The sequence below is a fragment of the Eptesicus fuscus genome, chromosome 5, assembly GCF_027574615.1.
Source record: "Eptesicus fuscus isolate TK198812 chromosome 5, DD_ASM_mEF_20220401, whole genome shotgun sequence".
Classification (NCBI taxonomy): domain Eukaryota; kingdom Metazoa; phylum Chordata; class Mammalia; order Chiroptera; family Vespertilionidae; genus Eptesicus; species Eptesicus fuscus.
This window is the reverse complement of record NC_072477.1, coordinates 108,792,265-108,818,406: the sequence shown is the minus strand read 5'-3', so window position 1 is coordinate 108,818,406 and position 26,142 is coordinate 108,792,265. Positions and strand designations below refer to the sequence as shown.

At 44.4% G+C, this 26,142-nt stretch overlaps 1 protein-coding gene across 7 annotated transcripts in view; it reads left to right on the top strand.

Moving 5' to 3' along the window:
- Nucleotides 1-20,725, top strand: part of NEO1 (neogenin 1) — a 360,999-nt gene extending 340,274 nt beyond the window's left edge. For 6 of the 7 annotated variants that reach the window (XM_054716716.1, XM_054716720.1, XM_054716718.1 and 3 more), the window contains 7 exons: nucleotides 1,923-2,070; nucleotides 7,699-7,937; nucleotides 8,503-8,595; nucleotides 12,591-12,749; nucleotides 16,930-17,193; nucleotides 18,793-18,929; nucleotides 19,989-20,725. In XM_054716716.1, coding sequence (XP_054572691.1) covers nucleotides 1,923-2,070; nucleotides 7,699-7,937; nucleotides 8,503-8,595; nucleotides 12,591-12,749; nucleotides 16,930-17,193; nucleotides 18,793-18,929; nucleotides 19,989-20,072 — 1,124 coding nt within the window. In that variant the 3' untranslated portion in view covers nucleotides 20,073-20,725. The remainder of the gene's footprint in view (nucleotides 1-1,922; nucleotides 2,071-7,698; nucleotides 7,938-8,502; nucleotides 8,596-12,590; nucleotides 12,750-16,929; nucleotides 17,194-18,792; nucleotides 18,930-19,988) is intronic. The other variant, XM_054716721.1, reaches the window with a different exon arrangement.
- Nucleotides 20,726-26,142: the final 5,417 nt, after the last annotated feature.

Sequence of the window (26,142 nt, the reverse complement as noted above, 5' to 3'; positions counted from 1 at the left end):
TAAATGAGAATCCATCTCTGTTGAATACAGAGAAGAACTACCCCCGCCTCTGCATTCCTCCGAACCCCTCAGGGCTCCCCAGCCTCTTCTTTCAGTGACTGCCTGCACACCCCACTGCTATTAATAAAAGTTTCATGTAAAGCCCAAATATGGTCTAATTTATTGACCCCTACCTAGTTCTGTAGTCTTCCCCAAATATAAAAAAATGTTTTTTTATTAAAGGTCAGTGTATACAATTTGAGTTGTCTGTTTGCTACCCTTTTTCTCAGAAATGAAGGATAAAAATGATTGAGCTACATGTAGAAGAATAAGCTCTTAAGCTCTCCTAAATCAGCCCAGATTTTGCAGTATACTTAGATGTAGCCTATAACATCATAGAATCAAAACTTTGAAGGTCAGTTAACCTAATGCTATGGAAGGAATTCCCACAATAAGTATAGTTTGGATTAGCTCATAAGTTTATAAACCAGGTTGTATATGAAAATCACTTTGAGAGCTTTTTCTAAAAACAGCTTTCCAGGCCATACCTTCATGGTAGGAATTTATCCCACAACACCCCAGCCTGGTAGAATGACTTTAAGTACTTCCATTGACTAAACACTCATCACTTGGCAAAGCAACTCATCCTACTCTTGTACAACTCTGATTTTTAGAAAGATAAGAGAGAAACTAGAAGGAACGACATCAAATATCCATGATGTTTAGATCTGTATGGATTACCTATATTTTATAACATGTGCATGCATAACTTTTATAATGAGGTGGGAAGCAAAGAAATGTTTTAGAAAATGGAAAATAGCTTAGAAAAAAAAGCTGGATTACAGAAGGCCTTGAAAAAAGCTTAGAACTCATCCTATAAGCAAAGCAACATAATGAAGAGGAAGAAAATCTAAATTTCCTCAAGGTTCTACATAGGCCTCTATACACCTCTCCAGCCTCATTCTTTTTTTTTTTTTTTTCTTTCTCACTTCCTTTCCTCTAACTTTGCATATCTCTCTTTGCTTAAGGAAAGAGAAATTTCTCTTCCTTTACCATGCCAAGGTCATTTCTGCCTTAGGATCCTTCCACTAGACTGTTCCCTCTCTATGGAATGTTCTTCATCCAAGTCTTTATATGGTGGGATCTTACATTTTATTTAAATCCTAGCTCAAATGCCCATCTTCTCAGAGAAGCTTTTTCCAACCACTCAATATAAAATAGCCACCCAGTCACTGTGTTATATCCCCCATTTGATTTTTTTTCATAGCACTCACTATTCGTAATTTTTGACTTACTGTTTGGCTCCATCCCAACAATCACATTTCTGTTGCTCACCTTTGCATCCTCATCCTTAGTACTTAGAACAATGCCTGGCACAAAGCAAGCACTCATTAAATATTTGTCAAATTAGTGCATACATGCAGACCTACGTTTTCCTGAAATGGAGTAAGAGACTAACTCTGCATAAACTGTATTTATAAAAAGATATTTTAATTTTCAATTATTTTTTTGTGATCTTAGATATATTTTTTAAAAAAACTTTTGCTTTCTATGAATGTACATTTTTAAAGTAGTTTTGAAAGTCAGAAAACTAAATGATTTATAAAGGGTGCTTTATGAGATGAATTTATGTACAACGTAAGACACAGAAGGCAGGCCCTTTATTTGTCAAAGTATAATGTTCATATAGTTTCAGAAGCTTTTCTTGAACAGCTTTGTGCAAGGCACTGTGCTGAGAAATTTCATAGGGCAAAAAGTCAGCTTCTGGATTTCATAATATAGAGGAGCTAGCCATGTTCATGGGACACTTTTACACAAGGTGCAATGGTGAGCATTAGAAAGAAGTTCACATAAAGTATCTCTACTCACATGAAGGTTCTATAGCCTGATTGTATGCATTTCTAGAATCCTCTAATGCTAATGTGCCGTTTTTCTCTCTCCAGGCAGTAACAGCCCCCATGGAAGCCCCACCTCTCCTCTGGACAGTAATATGCTACTGGTCATCATCATCTCTGTCGGGGTCATCACCATCGTGGTGGTTGTGATCATTGCTATCTTTTGCACCAAGCGTTCCACCTCTCACCAGAAAAAGTAAGAAGCCCCGCATGTAGCCCATAGATTTTTGGTTCTCTTCTTTGGCATCTATGTGACTTCTGTATTTGGAGTTGCACAGAGAGTAAAAACCTAAAACACTTGAGAAGTGATATTGTAAATGTTTGTAAAACACAGACTGGCTCCTCTCATAAATGTGTGTTGTCAGGGTCTTGGCAGGAAAGAGGTGGCGCACTCAAAAGGGGCGAACCAGAGTCTAATGAGGGGTCCCGTGCAAAGTCCTAAGTGGGTTAGGGAAACCGGGCAGCAGTGTTCAAGGGTCAGCAGCAGTGAGTTGCTGCCACCTGAGGTGATGACAGTGACTGTCTCAGGCATGAAAGGATCAGCGTTCTTTCTGAGGAAGAGCAGGCTGTTTCCGGAGACTGTGGGAGAAGGTGTTTGACAGGAGCTGTGTGTGCTGTGGAAATGGAGACAGTGACAGCCTCTAGCCCAACAGGGAGGGGCAGAGAAAAAACACCTCCGACCCTGCCTGTGCCTTCTACTGGACAAACCCAACTGGACACCAGGGTCAGGATTGCCAAGTAGATACAGTTCATGCCACTCAACCTCTTGAGTCACAGAGCCAGGTCGAGAGATCAGGAGAGGAAAGTGGACAGTCCAGCCTTACGGGGAGCCCTGCTGAAGTATGTCTTATATGCACAGTGAGCTAGACACACAGGAGTCTGCACATTCTTCTGGGCTATTTTACAGCAGAATTACCAACTGAGATGGAAGAAAACCACAGGCCTCTTATTCTAAATCGTAAGTTTAACCTATGTGTAGAAGTTGAGATTGGTACCAGGGTTGGGGCTGACTTAATGGATAAGAAAGGATCATTTATAATCACCATATCACATTCTCAGAGAGGTCAGGTGGTTGCTAGTTCTGTACTCCGATGGGATTGTGAGGCTTGTGGGTAACTGTGTAGAGCAAACATGGTTATTCAGTAATGTAGTGCTTAATAACAGCCTGTACTCCTGAACTTGAGAGAATCCTTGACCCTAAATCACATTCAACTCATAAAAACAGATTCCTGAGTTATCCCAATAGCAAAAACTGTGTGAGTAATAAAATAAATGACTTTAGTTGCAGTGTCCTAAAAGATTATAAGATTAAGGTATTGCTCCTAAACACACACACACACACACACACACACACACACACACACACACATACAAATTCATATCTGTGGGATTATCCATCAGACTTGGTCTGCCCAAGGCCAGGATGCATGTATGTAATAATGATGCATCTGTTGTCAACACACAGGACAAGTACAGCTACCTGTAACTGCTGCTGGTCATGTTGTAGGTCATCTTCTGTAGGCTGTCTGATGTTTTTAATCTTGCTTTTGCCCCAGTAAAATAGCTTTCTGTAGCTTGCATTGTATCACTTTCACAATCCTTTTATAAGCCTCCTGATCGTTGATTCTTTCAGCTCTCTCTATTTACTTTTGATTATAGAAAACTTTCTCTTAAAAGCCTCAAAGGATTTAAAAAATAATCATTAAAATAAAATATGCATCTATATGAAAAAATAAATCTTTGAAATTTAAAAAAAGCCTCAAAGGTTACATTTTTTTCTATTCTAGAGCTTTTCTGCAAGTTTCTTTGTTCATCATCTCACATTTATCTATCTTTATGAACTGAATTTTATAGCTAGTTTTAAAGATCTTGAGAACTTTATTTAAAAGAATCTAAAAAACAAAATGACAATTCCTTAGTGCTTTGAAGAACTTAAAATTTAAAGTAAATGAAAAATAAAGTACTTAGTCTTCAGATGGAGAGGTAGGAAAATAGCTTGGTAATATGCTCTGTAATTTGTATTTGAATCTGTAAGTCCTTCAGATTTGGGTCCCCACAGATACTAGGGGGGTGAGGGCATGTGCTGGGGGTGGGAGTGGCCAGGGAGAGGTCAATGGGGAGAAAAGGAGACATATGTAATACTTTAAACAATAATGAATTAAAAAGGAATTGTACCAAGTCTTCACAGGACATTTCCCCTCCTTCCCCAATGGCCTGCTTCCTAGTGCTGAAAGGACAGAGCCCTTAGAGTTAGAGGTTAGCTGTGCTAGAGAGTTCCATTGACCGTTGACAACTATGTGAGCTTTTCTCATTGCTTTGCTCCTCTTTAATACCTGAAGTGCCTCCCCTTTCAATTGTATCTGTTTATAGACTCACTTGTAGAACATCTAAGCTGAAGAGCATGGAGAGTGTAGCCCTCATTGTTTCTCAGCACATTCCTCTATGGTCCCTCAATCTCAACAGAGAAGTACCTTGGCATGCCACCATCACATCTAGAACCTTTCTGTGCCGGGCCAGCTCAGCCAAGGGTTCGGTGAGCCTGAGGTGGCGGGAGGGGGCGGCGAAGGATTGAAGAAAAGACAGACAAAGAGAATAATCTGGGTCTAGGTGGCTCTCCTGTGCCTGGCTGAAGCCACAGAGAGAGAGAGAGAGAGAGAGAGAGAGAGAGAGAGAGAGAGAGAGAGAGAGAGAGATCCAGATGGCAAGCTGAGCCTTTATTTTATAGCCAGATACAGTGTTCTTGTGAGTTTCACTTGTTTTGGCAGCACTTGCTGCACCTCCCACAGCCCATTAGCTACCCAGGAAGGATCTAGGGGGCGTCATAAGGTCAAGCTTAATTATGGCTTTGGCAACAGGTCAGCCCGAGCCTTAACCCTATAGCCTCTCTCTACACCTTTCTCTGTTGGGAATAATTATTTTCTCCCCTTTCCTAAGTGTCCTTCCTCCTGTCTGAACCCAGTTCTCCATTTATCCTGTGGGTTTTAGTGTCTTCTGTCTTTCTAAGACCTTGTACTTGCTGTTGCCCTCTCTCCAGCACAGCTAACCTCTAAATCTATTGGCTCTGTCCCTTCAGCATTTAAGTGTGCTCCCACTATTACCATGTTAAGAAATAATTATAATTATAACCCTTCCTCTACAACATGGTGCTTACCACTGACTGCTTACAAATCTGTTTTTTCCTCTACCACAAAACTTCGTGAATACTTATCTACACTCATCTGTTCTTTTACTGCCTAGTTATGCTTTAATTTTTTCTAATCTGAATTCTGCCCCTACAGCTTTACCAAAGTTGCCTCTTCTGCATTTCCTCTTGGATGTCTCAGGCACTGAAAGATCCAAAACAGAATTTATAATCTTTTCTGTCAAACTTGTTTCTACCCCATTATTCTCAGTGTTAGTAAGTGGTTTAAGCCAGAAACCTTAGCATCCTCCTTTATTTCTCTTGCTTCTGTTCTGCTGCCCCACCTCACATCCATTTATTCACCAAGTCTTGTCATTTCTGGCTCCATTCCCACTGTCCCCAGCCACTATCAGTCGTGGCTGAGGTTATTTCAGCACATCCTAGCTGGTCTCCTATTCTGTCTCCTCTCCTTAAATCCCTTCTTCACACCACAGTGGGTGTAAATTTTTAACTCAAAATTTATATGCTTACTCTCCTGCTTAAAACTATTTAGTGGTTTCTCATTATTCTTGGCATGCTGTAGAAGCCCATTAGGATCTGACCCCTGACTGCCTTTCCAGCATCCCCATGGGTCACTGCCCCCACCACTTGGGACTTGATGTAGTCCTTATATGGTTATACTAGACTGTTGGTCTCCACTTCAGAGCTTGGACATATGCTGATTTCACCCCCTGGAATGCAGCATCTGTCTTGCCCCCCTTGTGTCTTAGCTTAAATTTTACTTCTTCTTCCTGGTTTTTCCTGTCCACCTTATGTCCAGCTATTAAGAGGTTACTGTAATGCTTGGCATTTCATTAAACTCAGAGTATTTTAACATAATCGTTCAATGTCTGCCTTCCTCACTTGACCACAAGTATTGAGAGCACAGCAGTCCGGCACAGGGTCTGACATACAGTGGGTCCCTAATAAATGCTTACTGAATGTGTGAGTGAGTGACGTAATGGGAGAAAAACTAAGGCACAAAGAAGTAGACACTATCATCTGCACTCTTGACTTTACCAAGTTGTTAGTCCTAGTTTGGATTAACTAAAATGTTGTTCAAAGAAAACAAGCAAACTCATAGACAGAGACAACATAATGATGGTTACCAGAGGGGGAGTCTGGTGGGGGAAGAAGAAAAGGATAAAAGGGGTCAAATATATGGTGATGGAAACACTGGACTTTGGGTGGTGAACACACAATAGAGTATACAGATGTTGTATTACAAAGATGAACACATGAAACTTATAAAATGTTATTAACCAATGTTACCCCAATAAGCTTAATTTGAAAAATAAGTAAAAATCTATATTAATAAAGGGGTAATATGTAATTAGACCAGACATCTTCCGGACGTCCTTCCTGACAAAGGCAGGGTCGGGGAGAAGCCACCGGGAGTTTCAGGGGCCTGTGGCCAGCCCAGGAGAAGCTTACTATTCCTGTTTCTATTACTATCTACCCTTTAGGGATGTTTCCAGGTCTCGGCGGCGTGGTGGCAGCAGAGGCACAGTAAGGGGCGTGTTTCACTTAAGGAAATTCCTAGATTGCCCTGTATTCACTCGTGGATGAAATTTCAAAGTCTAACTGACAGCAAGCGGCCAGCCCAGGGGTCCCCAGGGGCCTGTGGCTGGCCAGAGGGAGGAAAGCCCAGGTCCCGGGGGCCTGCAGGCAGCCAGAGGGAAGCCTGGGTCCCAGGTGCGGGAGCCAAGGCAGAGGTGATGAGGGGCGATCAGGCAGGCAGGCAGAGGTGGTTAGGGGCAGTCAGGCAGGCAGAGGGGTTAGGGGCAGTCAGGCAGGCAGAGGGGTTAGGGGCAGTCAGGCAGGCAGAGGGGTTAGGGGCAATCAGGCAGGCAGAGGGGTTAGGGGCAATCAGGCAGGCAGAGGTGGTTAGGGGCGATCAGGCTGGCAGGGGAGCAGTTAGGGGCGATCAGGCAGGCAGGCAGAGGTGGTTAGGGGCAATCAGGCAGGCAGAGGGGTTAGGGGCAGTCAGGCAGGCAGAGGGGTTAGGGGCAATCAGGCAGGCAGGCAGAGTGATTAGGGGTGATCAGGAAGGCAGGCAGGCGAGCGGTTAGGAGCCAGCAGTCCCGGATTGCGAGAGGGATGTCCCAACTGCCGGTTTAGGATCTCGATTGGGCCTAAACCGGCAGTTGGACATCCCCTGTGGGGTCCCGGATTGGAGAGGGTGCAGGCTGGTCTGAGGGACCATCCCCTCCCCCCTCCTGTGCACGAATTTCGTGCACCGGGCCTCTAGTATAGAATAAAGTAAAATGTTGTTCCTCCCTCCTTTATAAGCCATAGATACTGTTTTTATTTCATTGTTATATTTTTGGTGAATCTTGTCCTTTCTCTGTTGACTGGAGGAACCTTCTTCTTTAGAGATTATTTGATTTTAAAATGCTGTCTAATCTCTTGATACTAAAAAAAAAGTAACAAGACAATATTCAAATATGCCTTGTACATATATCCAAATACATGTGGACAAAGAGGAGATCCGTTTACTGTTCCCAGAAGGAAACTTCTTGTCTCTGTTTTTCGTTTTGTGTGTTTTTAGTTCTGCCTTTCCTTGAAGCATCTCACAGAGGTGCCGTTTTAATCATTTAAACCCTTTGACGAATATATTTAAAATAGTTACTTTAAAAAAAGTCCTTTTAATTTTGTGCCTAGGAAACGAGCTGCTTGTAAGTCAGTGAATGGCTCCCACAAGTATAAAGGGAATGCCAAAGATGTCAAACCCCCAGACCTCTGGATCCATCATGAGAGACTGGAGCTGAAACCAATTGATAAGTCTCCAGACCCCAACCCCATCATGACCGATACTCCAATTCCTCGTAACTCTCAAGATATCACACCAGTGGACAATTCCATGGACAGCAACATCCATCAAAGGCGGAATTCGTACAGAGGTGCAGGTTTTCCCCAAATGTTGAGAGACTATTTTCATTTAAATCATTTCCCATTTTATCAAGTTGCCTTAAAACTTGGTGATTCCTATACAGGTGAGATTTTTTAAAGTGTGTAATGTGGATTTGGTCAACATCTGATGAGGGATAGCTAGCTTGTTGTGGGGGACAGGTTCTATCCAGATGAGACGCCTTTTAGATCTTTTAGGTCTCGTTGGGCTTCACCAGCTTGATACTCAAGCATTTGAGACAACCTAGCCCATGTCTGTGCGTTTCATTCTGTCCCTTCAGTCGGAGTCTAGCGGTCATTGTGGTGTCCAGAATGCTCTTGGTCTCTGTGCTCTTACAGACACCACAGTGAAGCATGGTAGGCAGCATTGTGTCAACTGTATTGACTCTCAAAAGGGACTCCTGTAATGCACTAATGATCACTTTTCTCTTTATTTCACTTCCTGCAGAAACACCTTGTCCCCATTTTCTTGTTTGTGTATTCCCCACTAGATATGTTTTACTTCTCAAAGTGGCCTAGGGCACATGCTTATAACCACCCTTCATATTTGATGTCTAGGGCATGAATCGGAGGACAGCATGTCTACACTGGCTGGAAGGCGAGGAATGAGACCTAAAATGATGATGCCCTTTGACTCTCAGCCACCCCAGCGTAAGTTAAAAGTGTCTCTTTCTCTAGTACTACCAGTCTAGTCAGTCAGGTTGGGGAACAATTTTGAATGATCTTCACTCAATCCTGACATAAAACCGCTTTGGCAACTTGAGGGAAGAAGTATCAAAGAGTTGCCATATTTTACAATTAATATTATTGAGACTAGCTCCTTTAGTTATAGGGGAAAGACGCTAAAAAGCCAATTTCCCAGTCTCCCAGGAATAGGGAAGTAACCAATCTCCCTAAAATTGCAGAGCTTGCCTGGCTAGTGTGGCTCAGTGGTTGAGCATCGACCCATGAACCAGAAGGTCACGGTTTGATTCCTGGTCAGGGCCTATCCCCTAGTTGCCGGCTCAGTCTCCAGTAGGGGAAGTGTAGGAGGCAGCCCATCAATGATTTTCTCTCATTGATGTTTCTCTCTCTCTTCTCTCTCTCTCTCTCTCTCTCTCTCTCTCTCTCTCTCCTCCCTTCCTTTCTCTGAAGTCAATAAAAACATATTTTTTAAAAAGTACAGAGCATCTCTTCAGGAGAAATGGGGAAGCATCTGCACATTCAGGGTTAATAGGCACCTGTGGAATTTCTTAAATTATTAGACCTTGTATTTTAGAGAAAGTTTGAGGTTAACAGTATGGAGTAGTGTTTGTTTTAATTCCTCACTCAGGACATGCATAGAGAGAGAGAAACATTGATGTGAGAGAGAAACCTCAATCAGTTGCCTCCCACATGTGCCCAACTGGGAATCAAACCTACAACCCAGCCTTGTACCCTGACCAGTGCACAGGACAACGCTCATCCAACTGAGTCACTCTGGCTGGACAACAGTATGGAGTTGGTAAAGCAATATTTTCAACCTTATTTGAACTATGCCTCACTTTGATAAGCTTAAAAGTTCCTCAACCTTCTATAATAATATTTGAAATTCAAAATTAAGTTAAATATCATGATTAAAAGCCAAAAAACAATGGGATAAACCAGTGTTTTTTCAAACTAAGCCTTTCAGACTAGCTGGCACAGTGGTGCTTCCAGTGGAGCCCCCTGTTCCATCCTAGAACAAAAAACTACCTGCCTATAGTATCAATCTTACAAACTACTTGATATATGGAAGTATTTGTTCTAACCTGGACAGTAGGCCAGTAAACCTCAACACTGTTAGATACCTAAATACAAATACTGAAAGCATCAAATCCTGAAAGATCACTTTTCAGTTTTAACCCAAATGAGCTTTTGATTTTTAATTTATTTCTTAAAAGATGTCTCATTTTAGAAATCTCAGCCATCTCTTTGTCAACAGTGTCAGAGATTTAAATAATCCCAGATACCATACATGCACACAGGTGCACCATGGCACCCTGTACTTGGGAACTAGCGGAACATGTGAATGTCTGTATGCACACACTCTCTCCTTCACTCATTCACTAGACACAAACACTAGGCACTAGGTGCTAAAAATCAGCTTTGAGAGAGTAAAGGTCAGTTCACGAATAGGTCATTTCTGCACAATGTACTTTTTGCTTAGGGTCCATGATGAAAGAAGGACCTGCACTTGGAAGTGTGCAGGGGAAAACCATGGTTTCCCTCTTATAACAGGGCCCCAGGTTTAAAAATGCAAATGTCCCAAAAGAATAATTCAATCTCTTCCATTTGCTTTTGATTATAAGAAGATGATAGCTTTACTGCTTATTTGTTTGTTTTGTGTAAGACTTTAGGTCTTACCTGACTGGCTTATTTTTTAGATTTGTGAATTTTTACTATTCTTATTCATAGATTTGATATTTTTAAATACATTAAGGAGAAAAAATGTGCTGTCCCAGTTGACATCATTCCTTTTTCTCCTTTTTTATTTTTACTTTTTTGTGTGTGCGGTGGAAAAGTATGCATAAATTTTAAATATTTAATTTGTGCCTCAAATAGTTGGATGGGTGAGTGGAATCTTTTAGAATCTGATGCCAGGTACCCAGAATACTTTGATCTTCAGGTTTTGAGATCCCCTTTTCCCTACACAGCTACTGCCCTGGAGTCTGCACCCACCAGCCCCCCGCTCTGACTTTAAATGGCTGAGCCCTGCTAGGAAGGCCTTGCCCAGCAGCATTGGGTCCTTGTTCAGCCAACAGATAATGATGGCTACCTCTTGTAGCCAGGCACTTTCAGTTACTTTATTTGTCATTTACTTCATTTGGAAAGGCTGGAAATGCCTTTAGAAAGAGGTCAGTTTTCTTTTTCTGTTGTGCGAGTCCTCTCCATCCATAATATTTTCAAATAGCTAAAAATCAGGAGGCTCATTCACCTCCTCCTAGCCTTGATCTGGAAAACACTGATTCTGAAGCTCCCACTTGTGAATTGGTCTTTCCTCCCTTAGAGGAGATGCTGACTCTCAAACTGTCCTGCTTGTCCAAGTTGTGTTTTATTCCAAAGGACCACCTGAGCCTCTGGTTCCCCAGGCCTTGAGGAGGAGCAGTGAGAATCCAGGGTCGCTGGTCAGTTGTGCCGCCTGCTTGTTTGCAGGTGGCCAGGACAGGAGATAGCTGGAGAAGAAAGGCATCTGTTTTATTGACTGGGATTTCCTTCCAGGGTCATGATGAGTGTCCCCACAAAGATCTAGAGAGATCCTTGATGACAGAAGACATTTTCATAGACTCCAAAGGCTATAATTGAGTTTATCACAAAGTTTGTGAAGCCCTTGCTTAGGAAACAAAAGGTCCCCTGTGTTTCTAGTCACCCATACCTATTTGCCTGTTTGGGGGCTTTTGAGCTGGTTATGTTGATCTTAAACATTGTTTCTACAACTACTCTAGAGAGTGCCTAAGGAAAGTTAGTTGCAAACTGGACTTCTGGTTTTGTTTATTTCCACCTCTGGTATTGGTAATGTAGCCTCATTAAGTAAGAGCTTTGTCTTCATAGAATGTTGTATATGAAATATCTGTGTGGAACTTTGGATTTGTTAGCTAAATGCAGCAAATTGAATCCCTTAGCTGGTATGGGAAGGAAAAAGGCAATTAGGAAATAGCCATGTATATTTTAAAATGTGAATGGATATGGCTGAGCTCCCAGACTGGAAGTTGTAAGAGAGTGTCCTAGGCTGAGTACTGGAGTGGACCATAAGAATCAGTTTCATTCGCATTCCTTTTAAGATATGAAAACTGATTAAACAGCTACTCATTCATGTAGCCTAAATACCTATTGCATGCTTCATTCAACAAGTAAGAAAAGGCAATGAATTAAGCATATATGCAAAAGAGAAGGGCTTACATCCTTCTAGCATGAGAAAAAAGTATGGAAACCTAAATCATCATTTCTTTGCTTATGGATTTACATTATGTGACATATTCAAATAGATATTTTAATACCTCATAATCCATGCGTATTGTAGAAGAATTAGAAATATAAAGCAATAGAAAAATTTTTAATCCTAATCACTCTTCCCCACAAGATAATCACCATTAACATTTTATTATTATTTTATTGTCATTGTTAATCCTCACCTGAGGATATTTTTTCCATTGCTTTTTCAGAGAGAGTGGAAGAGGGGGAAGAAGAGAGAGAATGAGAGTGCAACATCGATGTGAGAGAAACACATCAATTGATTGCCTCCCCCACTTGCCCCAGCTGGGGGTGGGGAGCGAATCCACAACCCAAGTATATTCCCTTGAATGGGAATCAAACCCACAACACTTGGGTGCACAGGCTGACACTCTAACCACTGAGCAACACAGGCCAGAGCTCACCATTGATATTTTAGTATATATTCCTCAGACTTCTTTTCCTGCATGTAGATAGATAGACAGGCAGGCAGACAAATGTATGTACAGGAGTATGTTGATTTTTTAAAAAAAACAAATGTAAAATCCATGGCTAATTATCCAGATCCAGCCACCAGAAAACCAAGGGAATGGTTGCACTGTATGGGAGGGGGAAGGGATGACTTTGCTGTTCAACTGTGATTTGTGTGTGTCTGTGCAAGCATGTTAAGCATTTCTCTGTCTTATGTTCATTCACAGCTATGATTAGTGCCCATCCCATCCATTCCCTCGATAACCCTCACCATCATTTCCACTCCAGCAGCCTCGCTTCTCCAGCTCGCAGTCATCTCTACCACCCAAGCAGCCCATGGCCCATTGGCACATCCATGTCCCTTTCAGACAGGGCCCATTCCACAGGTGAGAGACAAGGACTGCATCCCAGGTGGAAATCTTTCCAAGAGTTGGCAAGTTGAAGTGGGGAAGGAGTTGCCCGCTTAGAAGGATTTAGAGATTTTCTCAGTGTTATATATTTATCATAACATTTCTGTTCCTGACTCAAATTTGTTTCTGTAAAATTGACCAAGCTTTTCTCGCAAAGTCTTAAATGCTCAGTGCAAGTCACTTTAGTAAAAACACAGTAACTCTAATTACATAATCATGTCTTCTTCCAACAACTTGTATTTTAATTGAGTTCTATTTTCAGTTAATTTTTTTTAACCCTCCAATTTGAAAGAAGACTCATTCTGTGTGATTTTCAGACATTGGAGGTCAACTTTGCCTCTCACTCACCTTAATGTTGGGAGGGTTCATAGGGCAGCCTTAGGTGTTACTCAACAATAGGTTTTACATGCTTCTGCCAGGGAGCAGAGTAAGAACAGCATCTGAGGGTGGCGAGGCCAGCAGCCTCATGGGGCTGATGCATAGCGTAATCCTCAGGTTGCCTAGTGGATTACTGAAATGAGAAAGGGCTGCACAGATAGGAAATTAGCCTAACAGTCTGCAGTGTGTTTAAAGAAACACATTGCCAGACAAACATTTCCCAGTTTGGAAACCTTAAGAAGCATTATCAAAACAGTTTTATGGAGGAAATAGTGAAAGTGAGGGGATAGTAAATGGAATAGATACAGTTATTCATCATTAATTGAAAATTAATTTTCACCCTCTCAGTTTTAAGGTACAAATCTAGTAATGGCTCATATATGAATCATAATCTTTCTATCATTTGTCTGTTAATAGTAAAGTTATTAGTAGAACTAAGTGTTGGTGGTTCTGGAAAATACAAGAATTTCGAGTGAATTCCATTTTAAGAAAACCTCAAAACTTCATGCTAAAAGTTAGTCTTGCCAGTAGCATCCCCTCTCCTTTATATTTTGATCAATTATAATCATACCAAAAATATCAAATGAAGATCAAGGTTTTATTAAGGGATGTCCAGTAAACCCCAAAGTTATCTCCTCCCAAACCCTTTCTTGGCTTGGAAAGTGCTGCTAGAATTCGTCTAAAATTGACCTTCCTACTATCTCCCCCAAATCCGAGTTCGGCATTCTGCCTTTCGGGAAAGACAGTGCACTGGAGGCTGTAAGAGAACTGAAATCTGCCTCACAGGGGTGCTCTGATACAACAGCAACCAGAAAGCCACCCTCTAAACCTGCTCTTGGAAAGCCATTTGTATCCTGACCTGTTACGGCAGATGGATCTCACGTACTAAGCTGTGTGTGGTGCAGGTGGGAGGAGGTTGGCCAGAAGCCTGGCAGCCCCTACCCAGCCCTCATCCTAGTGGTGGTTCAGTTGGTGGCAGTTCCATTCTTATGGACTTAGGCAGAAGTGAAGAGGGGAAAAGTAATGACTTGCTTTAGGAAAGGGTTTTTTTTTCAGTGGCCAGAGGTGATAAATGGAGGTAATACTAGTGGTAGAGTCACTGAAGATGTAAAGCAAGCATGTCACACTCGTGGCCCACGGGCCACATGCAGCCCACAATGAATATTTTTGCAGCCCAGCCAATATAACGGTATGTAAGAAACATTTTAATTAAAATTTCATAACTTAATTTTTATAATATCCTGCTATACATACTTATTAATAACAAACTATAACATTCGCTAATGACTGATTACTATAATCGTGTTACATTCATTTCCCTCCACTAATACTAGCAGCGAATATTTTAGTAGCCAATTGCCACATCATTAGTCTTAGACTGACTTGTTTGGTGTGCGCAACAGGAAGTATTTTGTTTTCGGAGAACGAGAAAAATAGGTTTATTTGCATTATGCTTATTTGTGCAGTTATTCAGTGTCTGGTAAGTTAATGTTCAAGAAAAAATATTAATTTTTATTAAAATGTTCTATTATTTTATGTTAACGATGACTCATTTATTTCAGCCCTTTATATTCAGCATGTCTCTATCGAAATAAACATACGTTTCTATGAAAATTGAAGGTTTTGTTTTTTGGCAGCCCACATAAACTTAAAGCTTGTTTATATGGCCCGTGTTAGCCTTTGAGTTTGACATGCCTGGTGTAGAGCAAGTATGTAGAAGTGATCGAGTTCTCTTACTGCTGTGCTTTCCGTACTGCCCCGCCGCCAGCCCTGTGTGTGTGGGCTCGGCATGACCAGATTCTGACCAGGGCAGTCTTCCCGCTAGTGAGCACTTGCTGTGTCTTGTCCTGGAACATTTATTATGTCACCACCACTTGATGTAGGAAGAGCACTTTCCACTTGTCCAAGTCAATGACAGTGTGAACTTTGTGTGTCTCAAACAACTCTGAAGTCGGCCCCTGCCAGCAGGAACTTGTGTTATAGCATAGTGACCTGAAATACCTGCCAGTGCAGGCTGCCATGGACCCGGCTGAAGCCTGCTTCCCTCCTAGTCCCTGCTGCCACCCTCACCAGCTCCCTCCAGGCCCAGGCCACACTCAGCAAGCAGACCAACAACTCCTAGCTGTGGGGGTGGCTGGCTTAAGCAAGCACAAAAATTAAAATCCTCAGCCTCGTAAGGTTGTCATGGCCAGGCTTTCAGCACTTGAGGAGGATACTGAGTCCCTCATCCCTGGGACCCAAGACCTTTAAGCTAATGGGTAGCACTCATGACGGGCATGGCCTGTCTCCTGAGAGCCCAAGGGAACAAAATCATTGCTCCCTCAGCAACAAAGTCAGGGAAATAGGTTGGATTCTGCAGGTTGCTCATACATTACTGCTTAAAAGGATTATTTTCTTTTTTAAGGATGAGAACTCTAGGAGTCAGGGAAGGACCTCCTTCAGGCTGCCTGATGCAGCCTTGTCCAGAGCTGGTGTCCTCCAGGCCCCTCCCCAGGGTACGAATGGTGGTTTCCACCAGTTCCCATTGTTCTCATATGGTCTCTCTGGGCCTTGGTGCTGCTGCCAGTCCTGCAGGGTCAGGGATGGTGGCATTGGACATGAAAGGACAGTAGTGTGTGGTGGATTGAAAGGTGGGCTTGGGAGTCCAGCCAGGGATTCAGATTCCTGCTTTAGCTGTTCTCACTCTGTCCTAGGGCGAGGCCTAACATCCCGGTGCCTTCTGAGTTACTCTGAGGATTGAATGAGCTAATTGAATGAAAAGTGTTTAGCACTTTTTACAAGGCTTCTCAATTAATCTCCAGTGAATCTTGCATTATTCTTCCTGTTTTATAGGTGAAGAAACTGAGACTCAGATTCGGTGACTGCCAAGTTCACCCAGCTAGTATGCCAAGATTAGAGTCCAGGTCTATCTGATCCAAAGCCAGTGCTTTTTCCACCCCACCACGCAGACTTCCTGAACAATGACCCTTTTTCACATATTTTGACATTGTTACCATGTTCTTCCCATGTCTTCCCCTTCTCCAGGCTGACCTGACCCTATTTCTTTCTCTCGCCCCATCGCCCTTCATATGCATCATCTTAAAGCTCTGTGTAGACCTCTATGCCAGTTGGTTGGCCAGGCCTCTCCTACAGTAACCACCAGGACTTGCAGGCAGAGCTGGTACTTGTCCAGTACCCAGCTAGCCTTGGTGACTAAACATGTTATCTATGAAAGTCACTGAGACAATCAATCAATGAAACTTTAAGTTTTCTTTAATAATTATTTATGTCTTAATAGCTAGTACTCTCATGAACCTTTTTTAAAAATACATTTTTATTGGTTCAGAGAGAGGGAGAGAGGGATAGAAACATCAATGATGAGAGAGAGAGAGAGACTTCGATCGGCTGCCTCCTGTACACTCCCTACTGCGGATCAAGCCTGTAACCCGGGAATCGTACCATGACCTTCTGGTTCATGGGTGAACGCTCCGTCATTGAGCCATACCGGTAGGGCTCACAAACCTTTATATGTGCTCCATAGTAAGTACAGAACTTTAAATATCTAAAATTATGACCACTTAGCTGTGTAGCTGAAAAAATTCCAATAACTAGTTGACAAAATTGTTTGGGACTCTTTTAGACTAGTCCATTCTTCCTTAGCCTTGGCACAGGTGTTCATCCAGGGACCTCAGTGCTTACTGAGCTGCTTTCAGGGGCCCTTAGAAACAGCCAGAACTTGGGGATGTATATATGTTTAATGGGTTTTTAAAATGCTAACATCTAAACTTTCCTGCTATAGAATCCATTCGAAATACCCCCAGCACTGACACCATGCCAGCGTCCTCGTCTCAGACATGCTGTACTGATCACCAGGATCCCGAAGGTGCTACAAGCTCCTCTTACTTGGCCAGCTCCCAAGAGGAAGATTCAGGCCAAAGTCTTCCTACCGCCCATGTTCGCCCTTCCCACCCACTGAAGAGCTTTGCTGTGCCAGCCATCCCACCCCCGGGGCCACCCACCTATGATCCCACGCTGCCCAGCACACCATTACTGTCCCAGCAAGGTGAGTGACGACAACAGCACCGGAGGGACCCTTTAGCTCTGGCTGACGGCAACAGTCGCCTCTTCTTTAAAGAACAATAAAGCAAGTTCCCTTCAGGTTTCTCCCAGCAGTTTGGAGTAGCAGGGTGTCACCACCCCTCTCAGGGAGGGTATGGGCTTTCTCCTGTGGGAACCGGAGGTGAATTGGCTGGGGAGTGAAGGCTGACTTTTTATAGATTGTTTTGGGTGCAGGATCCTTGGTGGTCATACCCAGTGGCATAGCTGTGAGCAGCAGATAATCATCTGCTCAGCCTCCCAGAATTGCCTCCCTCCACAGGGTCCCTAACAAGCCAGAGGAGGGGCAAGGAGCAGTAGAATAAAAAAACGAGTTTCTTGTCATACAAACTTATTTATTTGGATTTTTTTATATTTCAAATTATTGATACATTCAAAGAGTATAAAAAGAGCTGCTACCGATGCTAACCGTGTCGAGTCACACTCAACATCCGAGTTCAAAAGGTTAACCCACCTGCCGTATTCACCAGACCTTGCTCCTTCAGATGACCACTTGTTCTAATGGATGGCACACGCACTTTCTGAGCAGCACTTCAAAACATACGAAGAAGGGGAAAATTGGGTCTCTGAATGGTTTGCCTCAAAACAAGAAAAGTTCTATTGGGACGGTATCCGCAAATTACCTGAAAGATGGGGAAAATGTGTAGCTAGAAGCGATGGACATTACTTTGAATAAAGCGCTTTTGATGTTTCTCTTGAAATTATCGTGTTTTCTTTGATTTCAAAATCCGCCATTATTAACCGGTACACCTTGTATTTCTAGATGCAAGGTTTTAAAAACTCTAATTTTACTTGCAACTTAAATGCTGTCCATTGTTTTTCTTGAAGTGACTGGCTTACTTCACTAACTTTCTAGAAAATGTCTGCCAAATGCTTAAGTCCAGATAACTGGCTTGTCAGTCTCTTTGAACTAACATTGGTGTTCATGATACAAGTGACAGTACAGTTCACAACACGGCTGCCCCAGGCGTCTGCTGGGAACAGTTCTCCCACCTCGGTGTACAGCAGCAATCCTGTGTGCATACTGTCCACTTTGTCATATAGAATATTTAAAAGATTTGTAATCAAGGTCCAGATTTAATAAAATAATTTTTACTATTTCATAAAGAATGATCTTAAACTGACTGCTTTTGAACTGCAAGTGTGTATCAGCGAGTGACTTTACAGTTTGGGGCCACTACCTTCACCTATGCTTGGGCTCTAGCAGTTTTACCCGCTGTTGCTTTTGTACCATCAGTGTAAGGTCAAAGAATACCGTAGTATTATTATCAAAAGAGCTTAATCTACCAGATATCCTGCAAGGGGTCCGTGGATCACTATGTTAGAGGCCCACTAGATGAGGAGGTTAATTTTCTAAAGCCAAATGGAATATTTCCTCTGGCCTCTTGGATGCCCTGCTTTCTCCCTCCTTCCATCTTGTTCCAGGGCCTTCTCAGTGCCAGATTGCTGCACTGGGTCTGGGTGTATCCCTCACTGGGTATATCCCTTCACGCGGTCTGGGTGGAGCAAGCTTAACTACACACCTGACACTGCCCTTTCCCCTCAGCTCTGAACCATCACATTCACTCGATGAAGACGGCCTCCATTGGGACCTTAGGAAGGAGCAGGCCTCCCATGCCCGTGGTGGTTCCCAGTGCCCCCGAAGTGCAGGAGACCACAAGGATGCTGGAAGACTCCGAAAGTGTAAGTTCATGGGGCCATCAGCCCAGCCAGCTTTCCAGGAGCATGTCCCAGGACCCGAGTGTGCAGGTCCTACTGATGCTGTTCTGGCCCAGAGTATGAAGCAGGTTCACTCATTCACTCCGTAGACATGCTTGACAAAGCATCTCTCTGAGCCAGGAACTGTGTGGAAGCTTCGATCTGCTTTCTCTTATACTCACTCTGATGTATCTTGAATTAGCTTATCTCACCCAGCCCAGCTAGTGATTTTTTTTCTTCCCCACCCACCACCACCCTCCTTTTAGTCTACTCTCTCTCTGGTCCTCTTTTCTTGGTTTAAGTCATCCACCTGTTCTTTCACCTTTCAGTCCCACTTCCTGACCTTTTCTGAGCAGGATGCTGGAGGGGAAAGTGCCTAAGTGGATGCTTTCACACCAATAATCAACAGTGCTGCCCTAGCTGGTTTGGCTCAGTGAATAGAGCGTCGGCCTGTGGACTGAAGGGTTGGGGTTCGATTCCATTCAAGGGCACATGCCCAGGTTGTGGGCTCATCCCCAGTAGGGGGCATGCAGGAGGCAGCTCATCAGTGATTCTCTCTCATCATTGATATTCCTTTCTCTTTCTCTCTCTCTCTCTCTCTCTCTCCCCGCCCCTTCCTCTCTGAAATCAATAAAAGCATACGTTAAAAAAAATCAACAGGACCTCTCCTTGATTTTTCCCTCTTACATTCCAATAAATATGTCTGACTCTGCATTTCCAACTACAGGACTCTTTAAGAGGAAAGCTTGGAACCCAGAGATTATGGGACATATTGATTGTGACAGAGACCTAGACAAACTGAGCAGATTGTTACTCTGGACAGAGTATGTCAGAGAAGAGGCATTTTGCATTGTGAAGAAATGAGGGGTTGCTGGCTTGGGGGCTCAGTGGCCTTGGCACCTCCTTCAGTCTGGCCCCTCTGGGCCCAGCGGGGTTTCCACTGTCTAGTCTCGGGGCACTTTGCAGACCCTCAGACTCTCTCTGGGCTCGTCTTCTGGATGGCTCCTCGGGTCACACCCAGTAACAGTGTTCTCTTTTCCTTAGAGCTATGAACCAGATGAGCTGACCAAAGAGATGGCCCACCTGGAAGGACTAATGAAGGACCTCAATGCCATCACGACAGCATGACGTCCTTCACCAGGACGTGACTCCAGAACTGAGTCTAGAAGTCTTGGGACTCAGCTTGGAAACAAGGAATTGTACAGAGGATGAGAGACAGCACTTGAGAACACGGCGTGAACACGCAGACAAGCCTGCGCCCGCATGGGGCTGCTTCTGGTCAGCCCGGAAGAAGCCCATGTCGAGGCAGCTTCCCTTTTCCTGCTGGCACACTGCAGGACCGGGCACCATGGGCCAAAGTTTTGTGTCTAGGGAAGAGGCAAGAAACGCAGCCTCCCTTTCACTTTGTGGTCAGGCTGTGTCTTCGTGCTATACCTGCATCGCCTTTACAGAGTATAGACATTGGCATTTGTGTACAGTTTTATTTGCGTCCTATTTTACCTTCAGAAGAAAAACACTATTAAACCAAGGAAGTCATGGTGTTCTCCACAAGTGGTTCACATTTGACTTGTCTGAATTATGTATGCAAAGTCATCAACAGCGTGGGTTGTTCCAGGGGTAGGCTTGGTTTTTTGTTTTTATTTTTTAATTATGAGTCATTGCATCCTCTACCAGCTGTTAACCCATCACTTTGAGGGGGGAGGAAATGTTGCATTGCTGTTTGTAAGCTTTTTTATTATTTTTTTAATTATAATTATTAAAGGCCTGACTTTCTCCTCTCATCACTGTGAGATTACAGATCTATTTGAATGGTATGTAACATTGAAAGGACTTGTTTGTTGCTTCTGTGCAGTTTCAGTATTGGGGTGGGCGGGAGGGTCGGGAATAGGAATTGGAGGGGCTGCTGAGTTCCTGTGAGTGTTTCCATTGTACTTTCTTCGAGAAGCCTGCGGAGAAGGGAAGCATCTACATCATTGTCCTTTCCTGGCGTGGCCATCTTTATTGTCACTAAATTGCAACTGGAGTTTCGTGTGGACCTAAAACTGTCTTCTGTGCAATAGGTGGGTTCGAGGATTTAGCTGCCCTGTGTCTTGGTCAGATCCCGATGAGCGTGCCCATGCCGAGCAGTCGGGTACTGTACTCCCACTTGCAGGGGTATTGCAGACAGGGCAGCCCCGCTCCTGTGCGGTCAGAGAACAGGGTGAGCCTTTTTCCTGCTTTTGTCATCTGTTCCCACTGGGAAAGTTGAGGGTTAAGGAAGGAACTTTGTTTCCACTTAGGACTCCTTGCATCTCTCCAGTTCCTGTCCTCAGCCAGCCCCGCTCTCCCTTCCATGTTGCAGGGGCTGCTTTACCCCTGAGGCTCCCACTTCTTTCAAGTAGCAGTGGACAGGGACCGTGGTGAGGGGCACGGGAGGCAGCTGCCCCTCCTCCAGCCAGCAGCTCAGCTAAGCCCCTGGTTAGAATGGGCAGCAGGAGGTTTCTGAGGTACACTGTGTGGCCTGGCCACACACAGAAGCCTTTGCCTTTGCAAATAATTCTTGTTTTCTTTTTCTTAAAAAGGTAAGGAGCTGAGGTATTGGTGGGGTTTTTTTGTTTTGTTTTGTTTTTAAATATTAAGAATATATTATGAAAAAATACAGGAAAGCCTTTCAAGGCATTTCCCCCAAGAGAATGTGGAAGGCAGTAGAGAACAGCAGTCGCCAACCAGTGGTCCATGAGGTCTGAAAGGTTGACAACCGCTGCTCTAGCCGATGAACTCTGTATTTATTATTTTGGGCAATGAAAGTGCAGTGCTGGGACTCCTGCTGCCGCACACCTGCTCACAGACGATGCTACCAGGCAGGGTTCTGCACAGCCGGTGCACTTAAACTGACCCTGAGAAGAGCACTCCGGCACCAGGTGGCTGATTCCCCAGGACTGCTCACCTTCGCCCAAAGAAACATGCTCGGTGTCCAGGCATTTCCTCCCATGAATCTTAACACCTGTTACCTCAGGGCCTTGGTACCTGGACACTGCCACAAAGCTGGGGCGGGTGGGGGACTATTTTTAAATAAAGTAACTGCTCGAAGTTGGGAATTTTTTTAGAATTAAGAAAAAGGAAGCTATTCTGAATTGCACCTTTTCACAATTTAATACATTTTCTTACATTTCCTGTGGTTTTTTAATGAAGCCATTGTATGTGTTATAATGTCGTAGGTGAGCAGCTGCTCAGCAGCTTCCTTCAGGAGCATCTGGAACAGATGTGTCTGCGCCTTGTTGCCTGCAGGGGCCCTCAAGGGCTGCTGGGACTACTTGCTGTACACACTTGTTTGGCCTTTTCTGTAGTTGATGCTGTAAACTCTATGGCTTTTTAAAAAACAATTTCATGTTTTTATTTAGTATTGGAAATCCAATACACTTTTTTAATCCATTCAAACTCTGGTCTAAGTGTTTTTTTCCTTAAGAAAACAGAACTTGGGGTCCCCTGTTTCCCAGCCTCAAATTGACTTCACCATTTCCCTCACAACTATAAAGGTAGGAGTTCTCAGGACACGGTGGAGGTGTGGCCAGAGAACCAGGAGACTGCAGACAGAGGTTGCCCATTAGCCCCGAAGATGAGTCCTGTCCCCATCCCTCACTGCAACCCAGCAGGGACTGAGCAGCCTGAGGAACCACAGGTAACTTCTGTCAGAGAGCCCAGCAGAAAAGTGCAGCCGCTGCTGAAGGGTGTGTGGGCCTAGTCCCTGCTGTGGCAGTGCCCTGGGCAGCAGCTGATCCTGTTGGCACAGGACAGAGCACCCACACTAGGCCTGGGCCTTCCCACTCTCAACCCTCCTCTCTTGGGTGTGTGACACCTCGAGCAGGTATCTACAAGGAGTCCCTGCCTTTCCCAGGCTGCCTCACCTGACTGCATTTGCTCCGTGCCTTAGCTCAGGCTACTATAACAAAAATACATTGATGAGGTCTTAACCAGCAAACATCTATTACTCACAATCCTGGAGTTGGGGAAGCTCAGGGTACCAGAGTTTTGCTGGTGTCTGCTTCCTGGTTCATCCCATCTAATAAAAGAGTAATATGCAAATTGACCATACCTCTGCTACACCCACCAGCCAATCAGGAGTGAATATGCAAATAAACCCAACCAAGGTGGCTGTGGCCATGGGGAGCAGGAGGGAGGCTTGGGTTTCCCCAGCGATGGAGGAAGCCAAGCTTTCTGCCTGCCCTTGCCAGCACAGGCCTCCACTCAATGCTACAAAGTTTCAATGATAGAAGATAAATAAATCCCAACAAAAATGATGGCAGTCACAGAACTGGAGAGAGCAGGAGGCTTGAGTTGTCCCTGGAGATGGAGCTTTCCGCCTGCCCTGGCCTGCTTTGGCCTCCACTCAAGGCTACAAAATTTCAATTATAGAAGATAAATAAATCCCAGATACCAGGGCCTCCGCTTGGGTCACCGGGGTGTGTGGCTGGCCTGCAAAACAACACAGGCTCCTCGCTCAGGCCACCCCATGCCCCAAGGGAACCCCCACCCTGATCCAGGACACCCTTCAGGGCAAACCAGCCAGCCCCCACCCATGTACCAGGCCTCTATCCTATCTAATAAAAGAATAATATGCAAATTGGCCATCACTCCAACACACAAGATGGCTGCCCCCATGTGGTCAAAGATGACTGCCCCCATGTGGACACAAGATGGCCAGCAGGGGAGGGCAGTTGGGAGGGACCAGGCCTGCAAGGGAAGGCAGTTGGGGGCGATCAAGCCTGCAGGGGAGGGTAGTTAGGGGTGACCAGGCCGGCAGAGGAGGGAAGTTGGGGGGAACCAGGCCTGCAGGGGAGGGCAGTTAGGGTCAAACAGGCTAGCAGGGGAGCAGTTAGGCATCAATCAGGCTGGCAGGGGAGTGGTTAGAGGGTGATCAGGCTGGCAGGCAGAAACGGTTAGGGGCAATCAGGAAAACAGGCAGGCGAGCAGTTGGGAGCCAGCGGTCCTGGATTGTGAGAGGGATGTCCCAGATTGGAGAGGGTGCAGGCTGGGCTGAGGGACACACACCCCCCACCCCCGTGCATGAATTTCGTGCAACGGGCCTCTAATAGAGTCATAAATGTCTTCTCACTGTGTCCTCACATGGTGGAAGGAAGAGCTCTCTGAGGTCTCTGTTATAAGGGCACTAATTCCATTTCATGAAGGTTCACTCTCATGACCTCACCACCTCCCTAAAGCCCCACCATCATACACCATCACATTGGGGATTACGATGTAACATAAATTTGAGGAGCTACAAGCATTCAGTCCATAGCACTAAAATATGATGGAGCACGAAAGTCTGGGCTCAGAATGGTGATGAACACACAGCCATAGGCCTGCCCTCCCTGAACTGCAGTACAGTGAGGGCTGGATGCAGAGCCCAGTGTCCTGTTACTAACTATTCCCTTGGCCCTTGGGACTTCATCTACTCTGCTACCAAGTGTACTTTATGAAACCCGCATCCCATCATTCCTGTTAGCGGTGCCCCGCTGGCCTCGGGGTATAGTCGCAGCTCCCAGTGCTAAAGTTGTGCTAGCCTGCTTTAGCCGCCAGGCCCAGACTCACCTGCTGTGCACCCAGCACCCCAACCATGGAAAGCTGCTTGGAAAACTTTTTCTGGAATTCACTCCACTGCTGCTACTTTTTTAACTAGAGACCCCTGTGCTGCTTCCTCCACATCCGTAGGTGGAACTCTATGCATTTTACACTGATATATCTGTCAGTCTTTTCACACTGGACTGTAAAGGCAATGGGGACACATTTCTCCCTTCCCAATGCCTGATGCCAGCACCAATTCCTGACAACAGCAAATATTATCTTGGAAGGACAGACAGGAAGACCTGGCCTGGAGTGTATTGGAAAGCTCCCCACTCATACAGCACCCCAGGTCCACTTGGAGGCATCCCAGTAGGTCCCTAGTGACACTGTTGTCAGGACCCTCCATTCCAGCAGCCATGGCCCTTTGGTGTCCTGCGATGAACCTGGATGACACAAAGACTGGTCTGCCTGGCAGAGTGGTAAGAAATGGTCCTGGTGTCACAATAACCAAGTGGGTGTTGGGAACCAAGGCAAGGATGTCCTCCAGATTGGTCTAGGATGAACGTTATGAACAAGGCTCTCTATGAAGAAGAAATGCCCTCTTTTTCCAAGCCAAAAGCCTCTCCCAATTTCAGCCACCTTCCTGCCAGGGGTGTGGTCTCATGAGCAGAGAGACTAGAGAACATCCCTCTGATGGGGAAAAGGTATGGGCAGAGGGTGGAAACGCAGGAGCCAGGAAGGGCCAGCCCTACCCACACAGACAGCAGCTGCGCTCTTCCCCTTGGGTCTCCAGCCACCAGGTGGGCTAGGGTCAGAGGTGGAAGACAGTAATTGAAGGAAAATAATATAATAAAATAATATCTTTAAAAGTATCTAATGTTGAAAAAATGATATTTAAAACTCTGATTACCTGCTAAGCAGAATGAATGATGTTCATCTCAAAATTCTCTTTTAGTCAACTAGGAATTTGATGAGTTCAGAAATGAAAAGATGGCCTAGAGCTGAGCTCAGACAGGGTCGGAGGGAGCTCTTGTTGCACTAGAGAATAAGAGGAATTTGTAACTTCCTGAAATATCTCAGGCTGGGACCTTAACATTGGCAGCAGGTATAATCAACAAGATGGGGAGAGAATGAGATGCTAGTGGGAAGGTGTCCCAATGTGAAATGGCTGTCCTTGAGGTGCCCCAAAGGGCTTTTTTTTTTTTTATTTAAATTCTTTCTTTTTAAAAAATAAATCTTTATTGTTTATATTATTACAGTTGTTCCTCTTTTTTCTCCCCATAGATCCCCTCCACCCGGTTCCCACCCCATCCCATGCTTTTACCCCCTCCCCCATTGTCCTCATCCATAGGTGTACAATTTTTGTCCAGTCTCTTCCCACACCCCCTTTCCCCCTGAGAATTGTCAGTCCACTCCCTTTCTATGCCCCTGATTCTATTATATTCACCAGTTTATTCTGTACATCATATTTTTTATTAACTCGATTTTTGGATTCACTTGTTGATAGATATGTATTTGTTGTCACTTTGTTGTTCGTATTTTTTATCTTTACCTTTTTCTTCTTCTTCCTCTTCTTAAAGCCATGGTTGGCAAACTACGGCTCGCGAGTTTGGCCCCTTGAGTGTGCTCTTCCACAAAATACCACGGCCTGGGCGAG